This window comes from Telopea speciosissima, chromosome 9 (genome assembly GCF_018873765.1).
Source record: "Telopea speciosissima isolate NSW1024214 ecotype Mountain lineage chromosome 9, Tspe_v1, whole genome shotgun sequence".
In the NCBI taxonomy this organism is placed as follows: Eukaryota; Viridiplantae; Streptophyta; class Magnoliopsida; order Proteales; family Proteaceae; genus Telopea; species Telopea speciosissima.
Genome location: NC_057924.1, coordinates 32,272,015 through 32,295,375, shown reverse-complemented (window position 1 = coordinate 32,295,375; position 23,361 = coordinate 32,272,015). Strand labels below are relative to the sequence as shown.

Sequence of the window (23,361 nt, the reverse complement as noted above, 5' to 3'; positions counted from 1 at the left end):
GCCCGCCATGGCGCCCAAGGCGTCCAAGGCGACCAAGGAGTCTGGACGCCATGGCGACGCCTTGATAACTATGGAGTGAACAAGTGTCAATGCCATGCCTTATTTGTTACTACTTTATCCTTAGCTTTTCAGGCGGAAAGGGAATTGGGGGGGTGGAAGTGGAATGCAACTGTCATGTAGATCATGTAATTAGGTCTCTTTTTTAGATAGGGATATAGGGATATAGGGTCCAATTGCAATATGTAAGATAACAATACCTTGTAGCTTTCACTTTATTGAAAGACATTAGGATACTTTCTTTCCCACCTTATTGTATTTGTTAGCATTAGCACAAGATTCTCAATGATAGATACCACTATGTATTGACAGAAAAGTGATACAAAATGTAGTCAATTCTTTTGTTTGAAGGAAAGCAAGTCCCCTCGCTTTTCCTTACTGACCAAAAACTGACCATGCTGCTTCTAAAATATAAAACCATTTTAAGGACCTGTTTAAAAACTCTTGCTATTTGAAAAGAAAACCTGTCAACTAGTTTCTGAGTCAACTTTGTACCTCTGTCTTTTTGAGTTTGCTTCAGGGAATGTAATGCTTTGGTAGGGAAATATTCATCTTCATACTTTCATGTGTGTTGAATTAAAAGTACAAACTATCAAGGTCCCAATGCCTGCTGTTGTCACACTAAAATAATACTTTTGTAGTTCTTAAGGTGATGCCCTAGGCGACAAGATGACTGCTGCTGCCCATGGCTTTCCAATAGGCTGGAGTGTCAGGGCTTGTTGACCAGATCTAGGGATAAAAGGGTTAAAATAGGAAGAAGAAGACACATTCAGAATGGGCAAACGTGGCAAATACGACATTGCCCTTGGGCACCTTGACTCCACCTCGATGTCAAGCGACAACTATGGATACTTTGTGGGTCTTGATGTGTTCAATTCCTGTTTATAGGAAGCTTTTCTGTTCTTGATTAGCATGGTGGCCGCAACTTATACAACTTAGCAGGCAATAGAACTATGTCATGTAATTAGAAATCATTTCTTATATATAGTGGTTTCTGGATAAAACTTATGGGGTGTCACAACTATTGCAATGTTTGAGATGATAACACCTAGCTTTTCTTTCCCAGCGTAATGAAATCATTAGCATAAGCAAAATATTTTCAATGATAGGTTCCATTCTATCAGGGACCCAATGAGAAGAACCAAAATTCATGGCAAAAGAAACTTCAAATCCTTCATGTTGTAATATCAGGAACTTAGTTAATCAGACTAGAGGCAGAAAAAGAAGAAGAAAGAAGAGAAGAGAAGAGAAGAGAAGAGAAGAGGAGTACGCAAACCCCAATGGAGGAAGGGACCTGCGGTAGAACAGAATGCTCTATCACAGGCCAGTCACAGCTATATTTATATTAAAACAACTAATACTGTTAGGACAGAATTGCCCCTACATAAACCGACGTAATGAAAAGCTAAAATAAACAAAGCTAAAAAGACCTATCTGCCCTTATAAACACATATTTTAACACTCCCCCTTAAGCTGGAGCATATATAGCTTGTTACAACAAGACCGAAAACTAGGAGCAAATAAGGACTTTGTGAACACATCAACAATCTGATCAGATGAAGTGACAAACGGTGTCTCAACCAATTTCTTCAAGACGGTGCTGCGAACAAAGTGACAATCCACCTCTATATGCTTAGTCGTCTCATGAAAGACGGGATTACTACAATATAGATGGCTGCCTGGCATAGTTGTCATGGCGGTTAGGCGGCCCAAGGTGATGGAGAGGGTAAAAAAATCAAGGCGACACCAAGTAGGCAACCAAGGCGCCTGGACGCCTAGGTGGCGTCTAGGCGACGCTTTGACAACTATGCTACTTGGTTGTCACAAAACATGTTCATAAGGTTTGAACTGGAAACCCCATCTCAAGTATCCACATCAACTCCGCAGTGGTATGGGCCATATCTCTATACTCTGCTTTAGCATTGGATCTGGCAACTGTGGTTTTGTTAATAAGAATAAAACTAGAGTAAAGCTTGGAGGCTTGGATGATTAATGATCACCCCAAGCTCATAATTTATATTAATGAGAATAGGGGACAAAATTACAAGTAATCAATGTGGGACTGAACCCATAAAAAAACATAAGAATAAAACAGTAAAAATAGGTCTAGAATACCCCCCCACGGTATTCTGGCCCATATAATCCAATAGGTCTGTTTCTTGCTTCGCCCCGTAACCAGATTTCCTCCAACAAACGTACAATAACCTGTAGTAGATCGACGGTTGCTGGCCGAACCTGCCTAATCTGCATCTAAGTAGGCAACAAGCTCCATATGTTTATTTAGGCGATAAATCAGCCCCTTCCCGGGGGTTCCCTTCAAATACCGAAGAACCCGATTGGCTGCATCCCAATGAGACTTATAAGGGGAATGCATAAACTGGCTGAGAACCCCAACAATATAAGATATGTCTGGTCTAGTGACTGTCAAATATAACAACTTCCCAACTAAATTTCTGTAGGAGTGAACGTCCTTAAGACCCTTACCACCATCAGAGCCAAACTTGTGATTAGGATCCATAGGAATATCAACTGGTTTTGCAGCAAGCATAACAGTTTCGGTCAAGAGGTCTAACGCATACTTTCTTTGGGACAGAGTGATTCCCTTTTTACTTCTGATAACCTCAATCCCAAGGAAGTAGTGAAGTTGGCCCAAATCTTTAATCTGAAAATGCTTCTGCAAATAATTTTTCACCTCCTTGATCCCACTCTCATCATTTCCTAACACAATGATGTCATCAACATAAACAACAAGAATGACCAATTTCTCTCCTTGGCGGTGAACAAAAACAGAATGGTTTGAGAAGCATTGAGAAACACGAAACCAATCACAATGGAACTCAACTTCTCAAACCATGCTCGGGGAGGTTGTTTCAGCCCATAAATGGCCTTGTGCACTCTACACACACGCCCACTATTCTCCCCCTGAGCAACATACTAGGGAGGATGCTCCATATAGACCTCTTCGAGTAAGTCACCATAAAGAAAAGCATTTTTAATGTCCAACTGGTACAAGGGGCAATCAAAATTTACAGCCATAGAAATAATGATGTGAACAGAATTCAGCCTAGCCACAGGAGAGAAGGTCTCAAAATAGTCAACCCCATAGGTCTTGGTGTATCCCTTAGTAACAAGGCGGGCTTTTTGCCGCTAAACAGATTCATCAGAATGATACTTAATAGTGTACACCCACCAGCACTGACCAGGTCTTTACCAGGAGGTAAATCCACCAACTCCCATGTATGGCAAGTCAATAAGACATCCATTTCCACATCCATGGCTTGCTTCCAAGCAGGGATAGCAAGAGTCTCAGTGTGGGTGCAAGGAATGGTATAAGTGGACAAGGAAGTAGCAAGACTAAGATGGCAGGATGGAAGATGAGATACAGAAACAAATTGCTCAATGGACAACTAAAGATTTTTTAGTACATAAGCATTTACCTTTCCGAGTGGCAATAGGTAAGTCATCAGGATCTAGATCAGCTAGTAAGTCAGGAAGAGTAGGTAAGGTTGGATCTCCATCAAAGGTTGAGGACGGTACAGGAAGCGATGTAGAGGGACCAGTAATATCTGTATGGAGCTGCTCAATGTGCCTCTTACGCCGAGACACCTGTAGTGGAGAAGTGGATATGGGGACAACAGCAGGAATAGGAGGAGAGTCAGACACAGCTAATGGATCACTAGGCACGGTAGGTTGATCAGAAAAATAAGATGTACCTTCAAAGATGATTACATCCGTACTAACAAACTACCTGCGAGTCAGAGGGTCATAACACCTATATCCCTTTTGAGGTCGAGAGTAACCCAAAAATATGCATTTGGTTGATCGAGGGTCCAATTTATTACCAGGAAGGTGAAGGTTATGAACAAAGCAGACACACCTGAAAACTTGAGGAGGCAGGCTGAAAATCGAAACACCAGGAAATAAAATCGAAAATGGAGATTTATCAGCAATGACAGACGAAGGCATCTAGTTAATCAAGAAACAAGCAGTAAGAACTGCATCACACCAAAAATGTTTGGATACTTGCATATGTAGCATGAGAGCCCAAGCAACCTCAAGTAAATGCCTATTTTTCCGTTCTGCTACCCCATTTGGTTGAGGCGTATAGGAACAACTAGTTTGATGAATCATTCCGTTAATGACACAAAAAGAAGATATCTCAGTTTGTACAAATTCTAACGCATTATCAGACTGAAAAATTTTAATAGAAATATTAAACTGAGTCTTTATTTCATTGCAAAAACTTTGAAATACATGTAAAAATTCAGACCGATCCTTCAAAAGATACAACCATGCAGTTCGGAAATGGTCATCTACAAAAGTGAAAAAATATCAAAAACCATGTCTATTACTTGCACGACAAGGACCCTACACATCGCTATGTGATAAAGAAAATAAGGACATACTACGGGGCATAAAACGAGAGGGATAAGTAGGACGATGATGCTTACCCAACTCGCAACCCTTACACTCTAACCTATCTAAAGATTTAAACTACGGAAATAAAATCTTTAATCGAAACAAGGATAAATGTCCAAGCCTGCAATGCCATTGAAAAGGGCTCTCCACCAATAGTAGTAGCAGCAGCTGAAGCAGATGGAGCAGCAACATTCAGATGATATAGTCCATCTTTCTCACACCCTCCACCAATCGTCTTCCTCGTGTGAAAATCCTAAAAAAATACAGTGAGAAGTGAAGAAAGTTACTGAGCAGTTTAAATTTTTAGTAAGTTGACTGACAAAAAGGAGACTTAATGGAAATTGAGGAGCGTGTAACATAGCAAAGGGAGAGGTAAGAATTAAGACAATAGTGGCATGCCCAGTAACAAGGGTGGAGGAGCCATTGGCCACAACAACAGGAGGAGTGTGAGAGTTAGATGAACTAGATCTAAAAATGGAAGACTTACCAGTCATGTGAGCGGAAACCTCCGAATCTATGATCTAGGGTGTGGAAGTAGTGGAAAAGAAGGCAGCAGGTGTACCTGCATGGGCCAATGTGGTAGCGGAGGTGGATGACCTAGAAGTGGAAGTGGGTGACTCAAGACTCTTGATACGGCGCTTCAGCTGCTGCATCTCATCACGAATATTAGTGGATAAATCTCCCACTCCTGAACCAGATTTAGTGTCGCTAGGTGTAATAAAATCAGAACCATCTTTAGGAGCTGCACGATTGGCTAAGTTTTGAGCCCATTCAGGCTTCCCATGTTTGGACCAGCAAGTGTCAATAGTATGATTAGTCTTCCCACAATAAGAACACAGCTGGGGGCAGCCTTGTCATATGCTGTCCACAAGAACCACGACCACCAAATCCTCGTCCTCCCCCTAAACCACGGCCTTTAGATGTAGTAAAAACAAAATTTTCCTTGGGATTGGTGTCAAGTTTGGAACTAGGGGAAACAACGCTGCAGCCTAGAGTAGGTGTCATTCAAAGTAGGGACAGACTCACCAGCAAGTAGATGCCCTTTGACATTCTTCAAACTAGGATTCAAACCAGCCAAGAACTTGGATACAAAAAACTCATTCCTTTGGGCCTTCAACTTCTCAATATTAGTAGTAAGCAGCTGGAACACATTTAATTCATCCATCATGCCCTTTAAAGCACTGTAATACTCCTGAAGACATTTATTGGATTGCCAAAATTGGAATAACTTCTCATAGAGGTCAAAGATACGGGTCATACTCTTCTCTTGAGAGTATGTCTCCTTTAGGTCATCCCAATTTCCCTTGGCAGTGGTGTGGAGCATGACGTTGGCAGCAATATCTGGCTCCATGCTGTTCCATAACCAAATCAAGATAATAGCATTCTCCTTCATCCAGGTACTGTAATCCTTAGAATTGGATGGTGGAGGATTAGAAGTAATGTAGCTAAGTTTGTCCTTAGCTATAATGTAGACACAGACAGTTTGTGCCCAAAGCAAATAGTTGGAATTACCCTTTAATTTAATGGAGGTATCATGGAGAGTCTTCGAATCAGCCATAGTATAACCCACACTTCAGGAATGGATAATGAAGACAAGCTGAGCCAAGGGGCAGCAATCGACTCAGGATAGAAGGAATGGAATAGCAGCAATAAACCAACCTTCAAAGTATCAAAAAATTGCAGTCTGCAGCAGAGAAGCCAGTCAACAAGCAGTAACCAACCAGCAACACACAACCAGGGGAAGCCAGCCAACAAGAAAGGAAATCGATGTAAGGGCTTTGGAGAAGAAAAGCAGGGCTTTCAAATATGCTGCAAAACTAGGACAGTGCAGTAGCAATCGACCATCAGAATTAGTGCAAAGACAGAGCTTCAACAACCAGCTTCCCATATGAGATCGACAGTTGTCAGGGTTTTCTCTTGAGATCGATCCTTGCAACATGGATTGTGGTTGATGCAGTCATCCAATCAGCAACTAGGAGCAGGTAGATAGTAATAAAATCACTCCATTAATTATTGATAGGAGTGGATTTAAAACATAATAGGAGCAGCCATGGTTGGCTGCACACCAGAAGGGGAAATCGGAAAAAAAGATCAGCAGAAAATCGAGGGGAAACTCCAATCTGATTAAGATCGCTCTGATACCATGTTATAATATCAGGAACTTAGTTAGTCAGACTAGAGGCAGAAGAAGAAGAAAAAGAAAAGAGAACAGGAGTCCACACAAACCCCAATGGAGGAAGGGACCTGCTGTAGAACAGAATGTTCTATCGCAGGCCAGTCATAACTGTATTTATATTAAAATAACAAATACTGTTAGTACAGAATTGCCCCTACATAAACCAACATAATGAAAAACTAAAATAAACAAAGGTAAAAAGATCTATCTGCCCTTACAAACACATATTTTAACACTTCACTAGGAACAGGGCTATCAAGATGCACTGTGACATCCAAGACTACCCTTGATTATTGTAACATATGAAATCATATTTTACCAAAGAAATTGTGTTTTCCTTCCCAGTGGAAAATTTGTCCTTTTTAACCAATAATGTGTCGCAGTTGGTTTATGGGCAAACTTTGTATTCTGATTTTTTGCTTGCAGTATTCGAGATCTAGAGGGTAATTTTTGGTAGGGAAAAATTCCTCTCTGCATCTCTATATGTTTGTTTAATTGAAACTATAAATATGCTAGTCTCGAGTCCAGCTACTGTGGTACTAGAATAATACTTTAAGGTTTTGATGAATCCATTGAGGTTTATGAGGTTCTGCTGTTCTTGATTAGCATGATAGTGGTTACTTACGTTTTTTAACATTTGTTAGATGATGAATACCCTGATTGCATTCGAAGCTGTAGATGCCACTTCTTCGCGTGAAATTTCGTTGATGCAATCAAATCATGTTAACTTTGAACCTTTAAGTTACTGGACAAATTTTCGGAGCCCTCTGTTATTCACACACACACACAAAGACACACACCCAAAGAAAAAGAAAAATTGCAGGCCCCGTATTATCATCTTTGGATCTGCAAATCTTCTCTGTAGAAGTTCCCCATGTGTTTTAGATAGTAGATGAGCATTAAGTGGCTCAGCCAATTGCATAGACCTTGTAGCTCAGCTCTTCCAGGTTGTTTGATAGATTGAATATTTAATCTCACAAGTATTCTTTTCCTGCCCTTGTTTATTTAACATATTGATCCTAGTCAAGCTGAACTTTTTAAGTCTCTAAAACTGTAAAACTATAACAGGTTCAAGTGGCATCAAACCTTGGTAGTAAGCAGAAGAATAAGGAATGTAAAAACCAGAAAAGATCAACATGAGCTGAATTATATAATTACCAAGTAGCATTCTCAAGTATTTATACCGAATGTTTGGATAATTATTTAACCATTTAGTTGCTTTAATTCTCTGAAAATGTGCTCTATTTTTTGGCTTAAAGATGCTACCCTAATACAGGACTGAGATGTCTCATGTGCCTGTGTGTGTCATTTGTCATTTTCAGATACCAAAAGCTACAGAAGCACCAAGAAGGTGAAAACGATGAAGCAGGGTCTGTCTCAAACAATGTTGCTGCAAGATATATTATCCTGGAGGAGATGGAAGATCAAGATGATGACGCTTGATTTCTGTTGTGATCACCTTGATCAAATTGTACGAGCTTATGTAAGTCTTGCATGATATTTCCTTAAATGAACATCTGGAATTGCAAAAACTGAATTTTGAAGCCTTCTTGTTATTTTAATTTTTAGACCGAGTTTCCCTCCACCCCCAAGGGGCAGAAGAGGGCGGGAATAGGTATCAGGATTCAGGAGGGTATTTTGGAACATACTACCCTAGGAGGGGTTTATGAACCCTAGGATGATGGGTGAACTGTCCTCTATGAGTGGAGGAAAACTTTGTCCTTAATTTTTCCCTTATAACTGTGCCCCTTGCAATTCATGATATATCAGGATCTTGATTCCTTTTGTTTTTTTGGCTGTTGATAGAAATTCGTCATAGGGAGGATAACTCTAGGGTTGGGCCAACTGATGCAGTACATGTCTGTAGAGAGACTTAAATTAGGGAAAGGCTTGGATGATTTAGTCATCCCAAGCACATCTTTATTTATAATCATAATGAAGAATGAAACAATTGTACATTAGCAATGTGGGACTAAACCACATGTACGAAATAAATAAAATAACAAAAGAAAGAGGACCAGAATACCCCCACGGTATTCTGGCCATATAGCTAACAATGTCCATCGAGTGGGCTTCAAATTTGGTTCATACTTGGCCCATGTTACTGGTTTAATTAAGTCCATCGAGCCAGCATGTATTTAGTCCATACTCTGGGTTTGTTCAACCTCATCGAGCCAGCATATACTCTGACCAAGTTTAGCTATCGACCAGCAGCTTGAAGGAAGATTTTTCCAGATTACGAGTGGGTCCTATTTACTCCTATGGAGAATAAGGGGAGAAGGCTTGGAAGATCTTTTCCCAGCTTGCATGGTCCTATATTTTAGGGAAGATATAATCCCTTGTGTAGGGGTTTATTAGCTAAAGATCACTTTCTATTTTATAGGTTTCTTGTGTAGCCTCGGGAGAAGTGGTGAGGAAAGACATGCATAGCTTAGCCCTTGTATCAAGTATGACCTCGAATAGAGCTGATTGGAGGGCAAGAATCCATGTAGCCGACCCCTATTAGTTGGGATAAGGCTGAGATGTTGTTGTTGTAGTAGTTTCCTTTTCCAGGACTCTTTAGTTTGTTAATTAGATTGGGATTGGGATACCTTGTAAGTAGTTTCTATTTAGGATAAATTTCAATTTGTGAGGGATTCCTTTCCACACAAGGAAGGCCCCTTTGATGTAATCAAATTGAAGTTTATAAATAAAGAGCAAAGGCTGAAACAGCCATGACAATTTTGAGAGAAATAAATTTGCTGAGTTTGGTTTGAAACCATTAATGGCTGTGAGATGCAATTGGGTTGACATGCTTATGCTGTGAGAGGATAAGAGGCCCAAGGGAAGAGTGAGAGAATCGACCCATCCTATCTTCTTCCATCTTCTATCTTTTCTTTGTTTTCAATCAATTTCTGTGTGAGATTCTATTCTGAAATTTGAAGACCTGTTGAAGATTATTCGAAGGAGAAATAATCAAGGTTTAAAGTATCAGTATCGCGTATCGTATCGAGGGAGTGATTTTAAGAGACGTATCGTATCGTATCAGAGATACGTATCGCACGCTATAGATACGCATGGAAATGGTCAAGATACACATCGAAATACTCTTTTGGAGCAAAAAACAATATAAATAAGCAATATTGGAGTTTGTTTCCATGATTCAACCAAAGTGCAATTTGTTTCCCTGATTGGATTGTTTTTCAGCAAGGAATCAAAGCCCCAAACATGAAATTTGAAAGAAGATGTCACAAAATTGAAGTTTTGGGTGAAAACTTGTCCATCCAGGTGTCGTTGATGCTTTTTGGTTTCTGGAATCACAATTCTAAAGTCACATGTGCCTTTTAATGTGCATAGTATTGCAATGTATCACAATTTATTGCGCTGTATCGGCGATACTATGCGATACTGATCGATACCATTTTTTTTCAAAAAAAAAGAGACGTATCTCATTGTATCGTATCGATATTCTGTGATACCGCTACTTATCGGCCGTTATGAGATGATACGGTGCGATACTTAAATCCATAAGAATAATAGGCTGAAGTCCATGATTGATTGGTGCCAAAGGGGTGGAGAAGCTACTGCCGTTCCTGCTGACTGGAAATCCAGCAGAACAGTTTACTCGAGCTGGGTTTTTTGGAGAATTCTGCATAGCCTCAAGATTGGTCATGATTGGTTGCTGTGATTTGTTACTTGAATCTGAATTTATTGACCATGTTTAAGATCATGCCTGTAGAGTTGATTCTTAATTGAATTGGCATCTACATAAACAACCAAGACAACTAGTTTACCACTACATCGTTGAAGGAATACATAATGGTCAGAGTAGCATTGTGAGAACCTACAAGACACCACGATGTCACTGAACTTTTCAAACCAAGCTCTGGGCGAGCGACTGTTTGAGACATAGATTGCCTTTCACAATTTGCAAACCCGATCTTAAGCAACATACCCTAGAGGTTGCTCCATATAAATCTCCTCATGGAGATCACCATACAAAAATGCATTCTTAATGTCCAGCTGAAATAGCGACCAATCGTAGTTAACAGCCAGAGAAATAAGTAACCGAACAAAGTTGAGCCGAGCAACAAGAGAGAAAGTCTCGAAGTAATCAACATCATAAGTCTATGTATAACCCTTGGCAATCAGACGTGCCTTGAGCCACTCAATAGAGCCATCAGGTAGGTATTTAATAGTGTAAACCCAACGACACTTAACTAAGTCCTTACCAGGAGGCAGGTTAACTAAACTCCAGGTGTTACGGGTTAAGAGGGCATCCATTTCCGCATCCATGACATTTTTTCCAACCTGGAAGATGAAGAGCCTCAATATAATTGTTGGGGATAGTGGTAGTAGATAAAGATAAGGCAAAATTGGACGAGGGTAAGTGGGAGACGGAAGCATACCGATCAATAGGGTACACCGCATTGGCCCGTTAGGTACATTAACATGTACCTTTACGCAAGGAGATCGGTAAGCCATCAGACGAAGTAGATGGATCGTCACCAGAGGAAGAAACTAGTAGAGGTGGAGAAACGGTTGGAACAGTAGGAATCTCAGCCTGTTGCAGTGTCTTGTCTCGGCACTGATAGACCTGTAATAGTGTTGGATCCGAAAAGGAAACGAAGGAAGGAACAGGAGGAGGAGCAACAACGGTCCACTCATCCCCAGAAATAGTGGGAGACGGAGGAAAGTAAGAACTTCCCTCAAAGAAGGTGACATCAGCACTCACAAAATACTTGTGGGACATAGGATCATAACACTTATACCCTTTTTGGGTACAAGAATATCTGAGGAAAACGCATTTAGTGGATCACGGTGAAAGCTTATTAGAGGGGATGTGTAACTTTTACACAAAATAGACACATCCAAAAACACGTGGCGGTAAACTAAGGGCCTACATGATAACACTTTTGTTTCTTTATTTCTTTGTTTTTTTGTTCCTGGGAACATAAAAATAAGAGAAATCCGTTTGTTAATACCGGTTCATTTTTTTGTTCCTAGGAATGAATTGAGACAAAAAAGTTGCTGAGAAATAGAAAAAAAGAAGCTCCACTTCCCAGAAATAAAAGGAAAAATTAAGGGGAGAGTTGCTCTTTACTGATCACATGGTTAATTTGATGGGCAAAGCAGTAATTTCATGTTCAAAATAAAACACCATCTCCAATGCAACTTCAACCACCACCACCGTCACCCCCACCACCTCCACCACCGTTATCGTCACCTCCTTCCACCGCTACTGCCACCTCCATCGCCACCACCACCACCACCACCACTACCACCACCACTGCCACCATCACCACCACCTCCACCTCCACCTCCACCATTGCCACCACCATCTCCACCACCACCACCACCACCTCCGCCAGCACCGCCATCACTACCTCCACCACCACTACAACTCCGCCGCCACCACCTCCTCTACACCACTACCACTACCACTACCACCACCACCACCACCACCACCACCACCGCCACCGCCACCACCTCTACCTCCACCACCACCTTCACCAAATTTTTGGTAATTTAATGGCATAATTGAAATTTTATACAAGTTCTAGAAACAGAGATGATTGTACATAACAAACGCATTTTTGTTTCTTTTCTGGCCCAGAATACAAAATATTATGTGTTAGCAAACACCTTTTTTTGCCCAGAAATTTGGCCCAGTAACAGAATCACAAAAAAGTCATTTCTGGAATAGAAACATGGCTAAGAAACAGAAGTGTTATAATGCAGGCCCTAAAAGAAGACAGACCGGGAAAGACAACAGAAAATGGGTACTTATCGGCAAGAATAGATAAAGGCATGCGATTAATCAAATAACAAGCGGTTAGTACTCGCTCATACCAAAACTGCTTTGGAACATGCATATGAAACATTATAGTATGTGCTACCTCGAGAAGATGTCTATTTTTACGTTCCACCACCTATACAATCATGTAAACCCATGCTTATTCTTGACACGACAAGGACCCCAAATGTCCGAATGGACTAGAGAAAATAAAGATGGACTACGAGCCACAGAACGAGTAGGGAAGGACACACGATGATGTTTTACCAACTCACAGGCTTCACATTTTAATCTAGATAAGGACTTAAACGAAGGAAATAACAACTTTAACCTAGCTAAAGACAGATGACCTAACCGACAGTGTCACTTGAAAGGAGTCAAACCACCAACAGAAGCAGCAACAGCAAAAGTAGCACCACCACCGTGGAGATAGTATAATCCTTCCTTTCACACCCTCCACTAATCGTCTTCTTTTTGTGAAAATCCTGAAAAACACGATGGGTAGGTTATAGAACAATGTAAAGCTTTACTAAGTTGACTCGCAGAAAGAAGATTTCAATGGTAATTCAGGAACATGCAATACAGAGGAGAGATTAAGGGAGGAAGTAGGACATACTATACCATTTCAGACGCAGAGGTAGAAGAACCATTTGCAAGTATGATAGATGAAGAGTGGTTAGTATTGGAAAAAGATGTAAATAATGATGACTTACTAGTCATATGAGCAGAAGCCCCAGAGTCAATGATCCAGGGTGGAGAAGTAGTGGTAAAGAAAGCAGGTGTACCTGCATGAGCTAGAGTAGCAGAGGAGGATGAGTGCCCCGAGGATGTATTACTGGATGCCTCCAGACTTTGTAAACGCCATGATATCTGAGAGATATCATCACGGTGAGGAGTTGTAGAAGAGCTGCCACCTGTCTTCGAACCCCCGGTAGAGAATCACCAGTGGAAGCACCATCAGTACCACCATCAGACACTGCATGATTGGCTGACTGGTTTGCCCAATCTTGCTTGCCATGCTTGTCCCAACAGTAATCAACAATATGACCAGATTTGCCATAATGAGTGCACTTCCGATTAGATTTGTCACCAAACTGTCGACTAGAACCTCGGCCACCACCACCACGACGTCCTCCTAAGCCACGGCCACGACCACGACTGATAGTAAAAACAGAGTTATCCTTGGGAGAGGAGTCATGTTTCACAGGAAGTAACATGCTGGAGATGAGAGAAAGTGTCCGCAAGAGTAGGTACTGTCTCACCAGCAAGTATATGGCCCTTGACAGCCTTTAGATCGGTGTTCAGACCAGCAAGGAACTTGGACACAAAGAATTCATTATGCTGAGCCTTGAGTTTATCTATATCAGCAGTGAGGGGCTGAAAAACATTCAATTCTTCAACCAACCCTTTAAAGGAGCTGTAATTGTCTTGGAGAGGCTTATTGGACTGCTGGAGCTGAAATAATTTTTCATATAAATCGTAGATACGGTTCATATTCTTCTCTTGAGAGTTTGTGTCCTGGAGATCATCCCAAACACCTTTGGCAGTAGGGTGGAACAGAACGTTGGCAGCAATATCTGGCTCCATACTATTTCATAACCATATGAGTGTGATGGCATTCTCTTTCTGCCACTCACTGTATGTACTATCATCAGATGCAGGAGAGTCGAAGGTAATTTATTTTAACTTATCTCTGGCCATAATATAAACTTTTACGCCTGTACCCATTGGAAGTAATTGGAACTCCCTTTAAGCTTGATAGAAGTAATAGTAACATTCAGTGTGTCAGAATGAGATGGGGCAGCAGTAGTAATAGTAGTAGAATTGTCTTCAGCCATGACATAAACTCAACTTAGTAACAATCAGCAACAAGGTGCCAACAACTGAGTACCCAACAGACCTATCGATTAGGTTTCAGGGCTTTAGAAAACAACCCCAATCGACAAGGAAGAATACCGAAGAACAACCCTCGGGAACCAGCAGTAACAACCACCACAGCAAAAAAAAAAAAAAAAAAAAAAACTTCAATCAACAACCCAAAATAGGGCAGAAATAACCACCACAGCAAGGAGGCCAAAAGACTAAGCCTCAGAGAAATCGATCCACCATCAGGGTTTTTAAAAAAAAAAACAAATCAATAAACTAAAAGCAGCACCACAACTAAAGTCTCAAATCAGCAATGTAAGGGCCTCAAAGAAGCAGGTGAAATCGCAGGAATTAAGGCAAGATTGAACAATGGACCAGCATCGGTCAACCCAACAAACCAATAACAAAGGACAAGGCAAAATCGATATGGGCAGGGTTTTAGAGTAACATCACCAATGAAGAACGAAGGGCCAGCAACCATAGTAGAACAACCACTGGCAACCTTGGACCCAACAGCAGCAACTAAGAACAGAAGAAAACAATGTCGGTCTCAAATTCAAAAAACCTGAGGCCCCTTGTCAATTTTGCTAGAGGAAGAAACAACACTGAAGAGACTTAGATCTTCAATTCACCAACAGATCACCATCAAGAAGACACAATAAGAGCACTCCATTCATCATACGGGGAGGCCTAACACATAATCACGAGCAGTAAGAGGTGGCTGAACACCACACACCTTAGAACAAAGAACCAATCAGCAGAAGAGATGAAAAAAAAATCTTGACTTGTTTACCAATGCTCTGATGCCATGTTACAAACCAGAATCTGGGTAAACAAATCAAGATAAGAAGGAGAGAAGAAGGAGAAGAGAAGCAAGCCGCAAGGTGGGAGAGAGCAGCATGCAATAGGTAAATGTATTTTCTATCGTAGGAGGCTCTCTCCCCTTGTATTAATAATAAAAACACCAAACAAGAAGTTGGTTTGGGGTTTTGATATTATCCCTAACCCCCTAATTATCCCAGAATTACATGAAAGGACAAAAAGAAAAGAAAATAACATAGAAACCCAAAAACCCAAATTGTAAGATAAAATACCCCTAAACTTTCAACAAAGCTGATTTGGGAGTAATTCCGATACATGATAATCTACAAGAAAGTCAGTTACGGTGGCATGGCCATGTTCAACGGAGGCCTTTGGATGCTCCAATATGGAGGAGTGATGTTAGGAATCAAGAGATTTCAAACAATCTGATGGTCTTCCTTCTGGGGAAGAATCCTCCAAAACAGACTTATATTCCAATTTGTTGCCCGGACTACAATTTCCCCCCTATTGTATAGGGGTGGTTACATCAGGGCATTGCCCATTCTAACAGAATCAGTTATGAAATAAGCGGGAAGAAAAAGATGAACTATTTGGTAGAAGCCCATTAAGGTCTCGGCTAAGCCCATCATCCTGTTGAGTAGTCCACTGGTGGATCGAGTTAGGCCATTACTCAGGGATCCTGACATTCCCCTTCCCTTCGAAACCCTTGTTCTCAAGGGTTGAAAGTGGGATAGCTAGCCTTTAGCTCCTGCTAATCGATCCAAGTCGCATCCTCATGAACCGCATTCATCCACTACACCAGCGACTGGGTTACCGCTTTGTTGCCACGATTAACCATGCGCCAATTGAGTACTGCCACCGGTTCCATGAGAAGTTGGTCCTCGTTACCCATATATGGTAGGGTTGAAAACGGAACGGGGGTGCAGCCCAATTTGCGTTTGAGGAGAGAGACATGAAATATGGGGTGAATCTTGGAAGTTGGCGGCAGCTGAAGTTTGTAGGCGACATCTCCGAGCTTCTCTAGGATCTGATAGGGGCCATAGAAACTAGGTGCAAGCTTGAAATCTCGGCACAGAGCGAGGGTTGTCTAACAATATGGCTGCAAATGCAAGTAAACCCAATCACCCACCTGAAACACCCTTTCAGTTCGGTGGTGATCGGTGAAATGCTTCATCCTGTTACGGGCCTGGTCCAAATTGTTTATTAGCACTTGTAACATGATCGTGCGGTCTTGTAGGTGAGCGGCCACTTCTGCGACAAAGGGAGGAGTTGTTGTGCCCATAGCTAAGGGTTGGGCTTTGTGGCCATACAGGGCCTCAAAAGGTGACATTTTGATGGTGGAATGGAATGTTGTATTATACCATAATTTAGCAAGAGCTAACCACTGGGTCCAGCATTTGGGTCGATCGCCCGTCATACAACGGAGATAATTCGCATAGCACTTGTTAAGGATCTCTGTCTGACCATTGGATTGGGGGTGAAAGGCAGAACTTAGGTGAAGCGAAGTGTCCTGCAACTTGAACAGCTCCTCCCAAAATTTGCTGGTGAATATGGCATCGTGGTCACTAACAATGGAGGTCGGTAACCCATGGAGTTTGAAAACATTGTCAAAGAAGGCTTGTGCGATGGTGGTTGCTGTGTAAGGATGGGCAAGGATCATGAAATGAGCATATTTCATAAAACGGTCAACCACCACGAAGATGACCTCCTTCCTCGAGGACTTTGGAAGTCCGATTATAAATTCAAGATCTCATCTCATCTCGCCATTTCAGGCAGGTCGAGATTTCCGAAATTTACTGAAATTTCGCCGAAATATGGTATTTTTTCTGCCATATTTCGGCAGTCCATCTCGGTGGATTTTTGTCCATATTAAGGCCTAATACTTCATGTACACCATTATTTAAGCTAAATAAACACATTTAAACCTTCATATTGCAAAAAAGTGAACTCAAAGTGGTGTTTTGGGTTTGCACCCTTGATTGATAGTATACGGTCGGACCCTGATGTATAAATAGTTAAATACACATTGTATAAGTACTAAAAGACATAATAACAAATTTAAGCAAAGTAATGAAACTAAAGTAAAGTCAAATGTAGCCTTTAGTTTAAACTTTAATCTCATAAAGTCATAAGTGCATAAGTTCATAAGTCAACTCATAAACTCCATTAAAGAAACTCCATAAAAGTCATTAGTTCGATACTCAATAGTCAATACACAAAGTCACAACCTACAACTCACAAGACTCACATGTCATAAAACAAATCCTAGTAATAATTGCTATGCCTTCCTGGATCGACCCCACTCATGCTCTGTTGGAGTCCATGTCCATTGCTCTCTGTCTGAAGGGCATACGTGGACCACGGTATAGTTTCAGAGAATAAACGAGTGTAGTCATCCACAATTGCCATGTAAATCCCGAAATATCCCAAAATATCACGAAATATCCCGAAATATCTTGAAATTTCGCCGAAATTTGTGCTTTTTTTCATTTTGTATGGCCATTTCGTCACGATAGTGTCGAGATTTCCGAACTATGCCGATATATTGGCTATATTTCGCGAAATCTTGAACCATGGTCACTCCACCCTCTGCTGGGAATGGGGAGAGGTTGCAAGAGGCCGGGATAGGGTACCGTTTCAATCTTATTGTGCTGGTAGGTGTCACATTCTTCAACAAATTGCTTCACATCTAGTGGAAGTCTAGGCCAGTAGAAGTACTGGCTAATCCTATTGTCGGTACCCTGATGCTGGAATGGCCTCCAAACCCATCAGAGTAGAAGCTGTGAAGCAGGGTATGGCGAAGGGTTTTGATGAAATCTCGGGAATTGGGAGAGAATGACTTGTGTCAAAGTGACAAGGCCAGCTTTATTTATAATAGAATAGAGGAACATTCCAGAATACAGTACAAGACCAAAATACCCCTATGATACCCTTGTACCCATATTACAACACTCCCCCTTAAGTTGGAGCTTATATATCTATCATGCCCAACTTGCTAACAATAGAAACAAATAACCTAGGACTCAACCCTTTGGTAAGAACATCTGCAAGCTGATCATCTGAAGGAACGAATGTAATGCACATCTGACCACTATCAAGTTTCTCCTTGATAAAGTGACGATCTATCTCCACATGCTTTGTTCGATCATGATGTACAGGATTATGAGCTATGCTGATTACTGCTTTGCTATTAGAGTACAACCACATAGGCATCTCAACCTCAATTCCAAGATCTTGCAATAAACCTTAGAGCCAAATGGCCTCACATATACCCTGGGCCATAGCCTGAAACTTGGTCTTGGCACTAGAACGAGCCACAACAGTTTGCTTCTTGCTTCTCCAGGTGACAAGATTCCCCCAACATAAGTGCAGTAGCCAGAAGTAGAACACATGTCATCAGGTGATCCAGCCCAGTCTGCATCTGTATATGTTTCAATTTTCATGTGACCATAGGGAGAAATAGAAACCTTTTCCTGGAGCAACTTTTAAATAGCTCAAAATTCTGTAGACAACATCCAAGTGTCTAGAACAAGGGTCATGCATGTACTGGCTAACCAGACTTACTGCAAAGGCAATGTCTGGACGAGTGTGGGACAAGTAAATCAAACATCCTACCAGTCGCTGGTACTGCTCCTTATTCACAGGTTCTCCTTCCTTTAACAGAAGGTGACAATTAGGTTCAATACGGGTGTCTACTGGCTTGCATCCCAACACACCTGTCTCAGACAATAGATCCAATGTGTACTTTTTTTGAGATAATGAGATTCCTTTGTTAGAGTAGGCAACCTCAATACCCAAGAAGTACCTAAGAATCCCCAGGTCTTTGATTTCAAACTCAATGCCCATAAATTTTTTCAAAGAATCAAGCTCCTCCTGGCAGCTCCTAGTGATGATTATATCATCAACATAGTCACATGTTTGGTAGTCCTAATAAATAGCGTGTGATCTACATTGTTCTGTTTGAACCCAATGGAGATCATTGCTATATAAAACCTACCAAACCATGCCCGAGGAGACTGCTTCGACCCATAGAGAGCTCGGTTGAGCTTACACACCTTTCCCCGAGTCTTTGGAGAATCAAATCCTGGTGGAATATCCATGTAGACCTCTATGCCAAAAATGCATTTTTTTACATCAAGTTGAAATAAGTTCCATCCTTGATTTACTGCATAAGACAGGAGAACCCTCACAGTGTTCATCTTGGCCATTGGAGCAAACGTCTCGTGATAGTCAATTCCATAAGTCTGGGTGGAGCCTCTAGCAACCAGCCTAGCTTTATATCATTCAATGCTCCCATTAGCCTTATGTTTAACTGCAAACACCCATTTACACCCTACAACTCTCTTTCCCGGTGGAAGCTGAACCAAATCCCACGTGTTATTTTTATCAAGGGCTCTCATCTCTTCCTTCATAGCTTCTTTCCAATCCAAATGTGCCACTGCCTCCTGCCAAGAGTTAGGAAGAGACACAGAAGACACGAAAGCAAGAAAGGTCTGAAAAGTGGGAGATAATGAGTCATAAGAAACAAAATTTGAAATTGGGTGCTGAGTACAACTACATCTACCTTTCCTAGTAGCAATAGGAAGGTCAAGAGTAGGATCATAATTAGGAGGAACAGATGGAAGCTTACTAGAGAGTTCAGAGTTAGTAGAACTTGGAACCTCTGCAGTCAATTTTAGTGGAAAGATGGTAGTAGGCCTATCTTGGTCAAGATTTTCCTTCCTGCCATATGTCAGTAGTGACTTACCTCCCTAAACCTTTTTTCCATTACCTGGCTGATTATTTGGCTGAGGTACAGTAGGAGACTCCCCCTGAACAGAAATCTCACTTTGCTGTTCCTGACTAGTAATCCCATCCTCAAGAACATGCATAGAAACAAAAAATTTTCGAGAAGAAGGGTAACATTTATACCCTTTATGGTTAGCTGAGTATCCCAAAAAAATACACCAAAGAACCCTGGGGTCTAATTTTCCATGCCCATGATGATTCCGAACAAAAGCAACGCAGCCAAAAACCTTAGGTGAAACAGGGAAAGTGACACTACCTAGAAGAGTCTCAATGGGGCTCTTATTATTTAGGACACGAGATGGCATCCTATCAGTAAGAAAGGCTGCCATGGTGACAGCATCTCCCCAAAACCGAACAGGGACATTCATAGCAAACATCAAAGACTAAGCAACTTTAAGGAGATGTCGGTTCTTCCTCTTTGCCACTCCATTTTGAGGTGGAGTGTCAACACAGGAAGTCTGGTGAACAATCCCATGGGCAGAAAAATAAGACTGAAATGCCCTAACCGAATTCAGTGCCATTATCAGACTGTAAGATTCTGATTTTAGCATCAAACTGCGTTGAAACCATGTGATGAAAGTGCTGAAAAATTGAAAAAAATCACTTTTTTGGTGCAATAAATAAACCCAAGTTGTACGACTCAAACAATCAATAAAAGTCACAAACCATCAAAAACCAGAAGAAGAAACCACGCGGATAGGGCCCCACACATCAGAATGAACTAAACTAAAAGGAATTAAACTCCGATTATCTGACACTGGGTAGGTAGATCTGGTTTGCTTTGCAAAAATGCAAGCATCATAATGAAAATTGTTCAAATTACAATCTTTAGAAAAACTAGGAAATAAGCTAGTATAAGTTATTAGCGGTAGGTGTCCTAATCGACGATGCCACGTATGTAAATCAGCAAGTGCTTTAGATCTAGATCCTGGGAGAAAAGCCACGGTAGATAGTGCAGTAGGGGGCTGCTCTAACAGGTACAGGGCACCTTCCATGTTACCACATGCAATCGTATTGCCCGTTTCCAAGTCCTGAAATACACAGTGAGAAGGAAAGAAAGTCACTTTACAATTGAGCTCACATGTGATGCTACTAATGGATAACAGGTTAGTAGAAAAATGTGGGACATAAAGAACAGAAGATAAAGAAAGGGAAGGTGAACAGTTTATAACTCCCTTGTCAGATATAGGAAAAAAGGATCCATTAGCGACTCGAACTTTATTATTACCAGCTAATGGATAATACTGGGAAAAATGCTTTGGAGAACTTGTCATGTGATCAGTAGTGTCGGAGTCAATAATTCAAGAAGTGGACTTGACAGAGGAGCTCTGACCACAAAACGAAATACCTATAGAAGGACTAGCAGAGGAAGGAGCTGTAGTGGCAGAGGCAACACTCGCATTGGCCGAAGGTGCTGAAGTAGTAGATTCCAGCCTTGACATCAAACTCCGCAGGTGGGTCATCTCATCGGTAGAGAAAGGTGTACTGGTGGTACTGGAATAATCATCCCTAGAGACGAACTAATGGGCAGCACTTCCTCCAGATTTGGGCTGACCATGCACACGGGACTCAGGTGGACGACCAAGAAGCTTCCAACAACGATCCTTAGTGTGACGCTCTTTCCCACAATAGTCACAGTTGATAGGAGGTCGCCCAGATGGGGCAGCAGGACCACGGTTCTGAACAGTAGAAGAAGCCGTAGAGGGAGGCAAAGCTCCTTTAGAGGGAGCAGTATAGAGTGCAGCACGCTCTATGGTAGGATGGTGGATCATAGCCTCACGTCGGCTTTTTTCAGAGGCAATAATAGTATTTGCCGGGGCAAGAGTATGAAAAGGACCCCTATTCAAGACATGGGCATGAATGGGATCATATTCCATGTTCAGTCCGGCCAAAAAATCATACACCCGAAGCTTTTCTTGCCATTGACGTTAAGCAATAGTGTCAGCCTGGCACGTAGCAGTAAACTTCCCGTAGAAATCCAAGGTTTGCTAGATACCTCTCATGGCATTGTAGTACTGGCTAAGAGTAAGATCCTTCTGTTCCTTCTTATGTATCCTCTGACGGAGTTTGTAGCACTGAGCAGCATTACCAACCTTAGAATAGGTTTTTTTGGCAACACTCCAGACATTGGTAGCAATCTCCAACAAAAGATAACTCTGAGAAATCGCTGGATCAATAGAGCTGAGTAGAAACAACATCACCAAGCACTCATCAAGATCCCATTTATTCTGGGGCTTCCCTGCAGCAGTTGGACGAATAGCGGTACCCGTCAGATGGCCTTTCAAACCACGGGAACCAACGACAAGTGAAACAGACCTCGACCACATGAGGTAATTATTGCCATCCAGTTTGATAGAGTTTGTCTGGAAACTAGGGAAATCCTTCTCATGATGCACGAAGGTTCCCCCTTGTCCAGAAGAGATAGCAGAATTTTCTTCGTCCGACATTGCCGTAGAGAAAAAAAATTAATCCCAAGGCTTCACTCAACGAAGCAACTCATAAAAAAAATCCCACGAAAGAAGGGGATTTATCTCCATTCAGATGAAGTAGCAAGCCCTTGGTGGGATAAACTCACCACCAAGGGAGGCGGAAAAAGGAAAGCAGGAAAAAAAACTGCGGTTGCTGCTTTGGTGTGGCAGAAAGAGAGAAGTGAGGCAGAAAAAAGAGGAGGGGGAAAAAAACGAGAAGGAGGAGGCGAGAAAGAGGGGCTGTAGTCTCGCGGAAAAAAGGAGAGAGGCGAGATAGAAGGGAGAAGGCGGAAGTGGTGGTGGAGCTACGGTGGTGGTGGTGGTGGTGCTGCGGCGATATGAGAGGCGGCTGTTTCAAACATGATGCGAATCCCTAGAATTTTTCTTGGCGATACAATGATGAAATCACGGGAATTGGGAGAGAATGACTTGTGTCAAAGTGACACAGGCCAGCTTTATATATCATAGAATAGAGAAACATTCCAGAATAGAGTACAAGACCAAAATACCCCTATGATAGTTCTACCCTTGTACCCATATTACAACAGGTTCCGGTCTTACCGATGACCAATCGTCCTTTATAGCGCAGTGACCCGTTGTGCCATTCATAATTTGGAACAGCCCTTGGATCAGTAGATAATTTGGAGACCACCTGCTGTACATTGTCATCATCCACCCAATTGAGTTGAATTTTTGGACAACCATATGGGAATAACTTGTGAGATGGCCTGGTATTCTCCGACGACTTTAGGAATACGGGAAAGAGCATCTGCAACTGTATTTTCCTTGCCACCCTTGTAACCAATTTCATAGTCGTATCCCTTGAGCTTGGTGAGCCATTTCTGCTGAATGAGAGTATTCACCCGCTGTTCCAAGAGGTGTTTCAGACTTTGATGGTCGGTCTTTATCACAAAATGGCACCCAGTCAAGTAGTGATGCCATTTGTGGACTGCGTGGAGTATGGCAAGCATTTTTTTCTCATAGGTCGA

General features: G+C 41.7%; 1 protein-coding gene across 4 annotated transcripts in view; it reads left to right on the top strand.

The window, feature by feature from the left end:
- Positions 1–23,361, top strand: part of LOC122640902 (probable sugar phosphate/phosphate translocator At1g06470) — an 84,866-nt gene that overhangs the window by 55,256 nt on the left and 6,249 nt on the right. For 2 of the 4 annotated variants that reach the window (XM_043834187.1, XM_043834184.1), the window contains one exon: positions 7,975–8,135. In XM_043834187.1, coding sequence (XP_043690122.1) covers positions 7,975–8,095 — 121 coding nt within the window. In that variant the 3' untranslated portion in view covers positions 8,096–8,135. Of the gene's footprint in view, positions 1–7,974; positions 8,136–8,186; positions 8,197–23,361 lie in introns of all 4 variants that reach the window. The other 2 variants (XM_043834185.1, XM_043834186.1) reach the window with 2 other exon arrangements.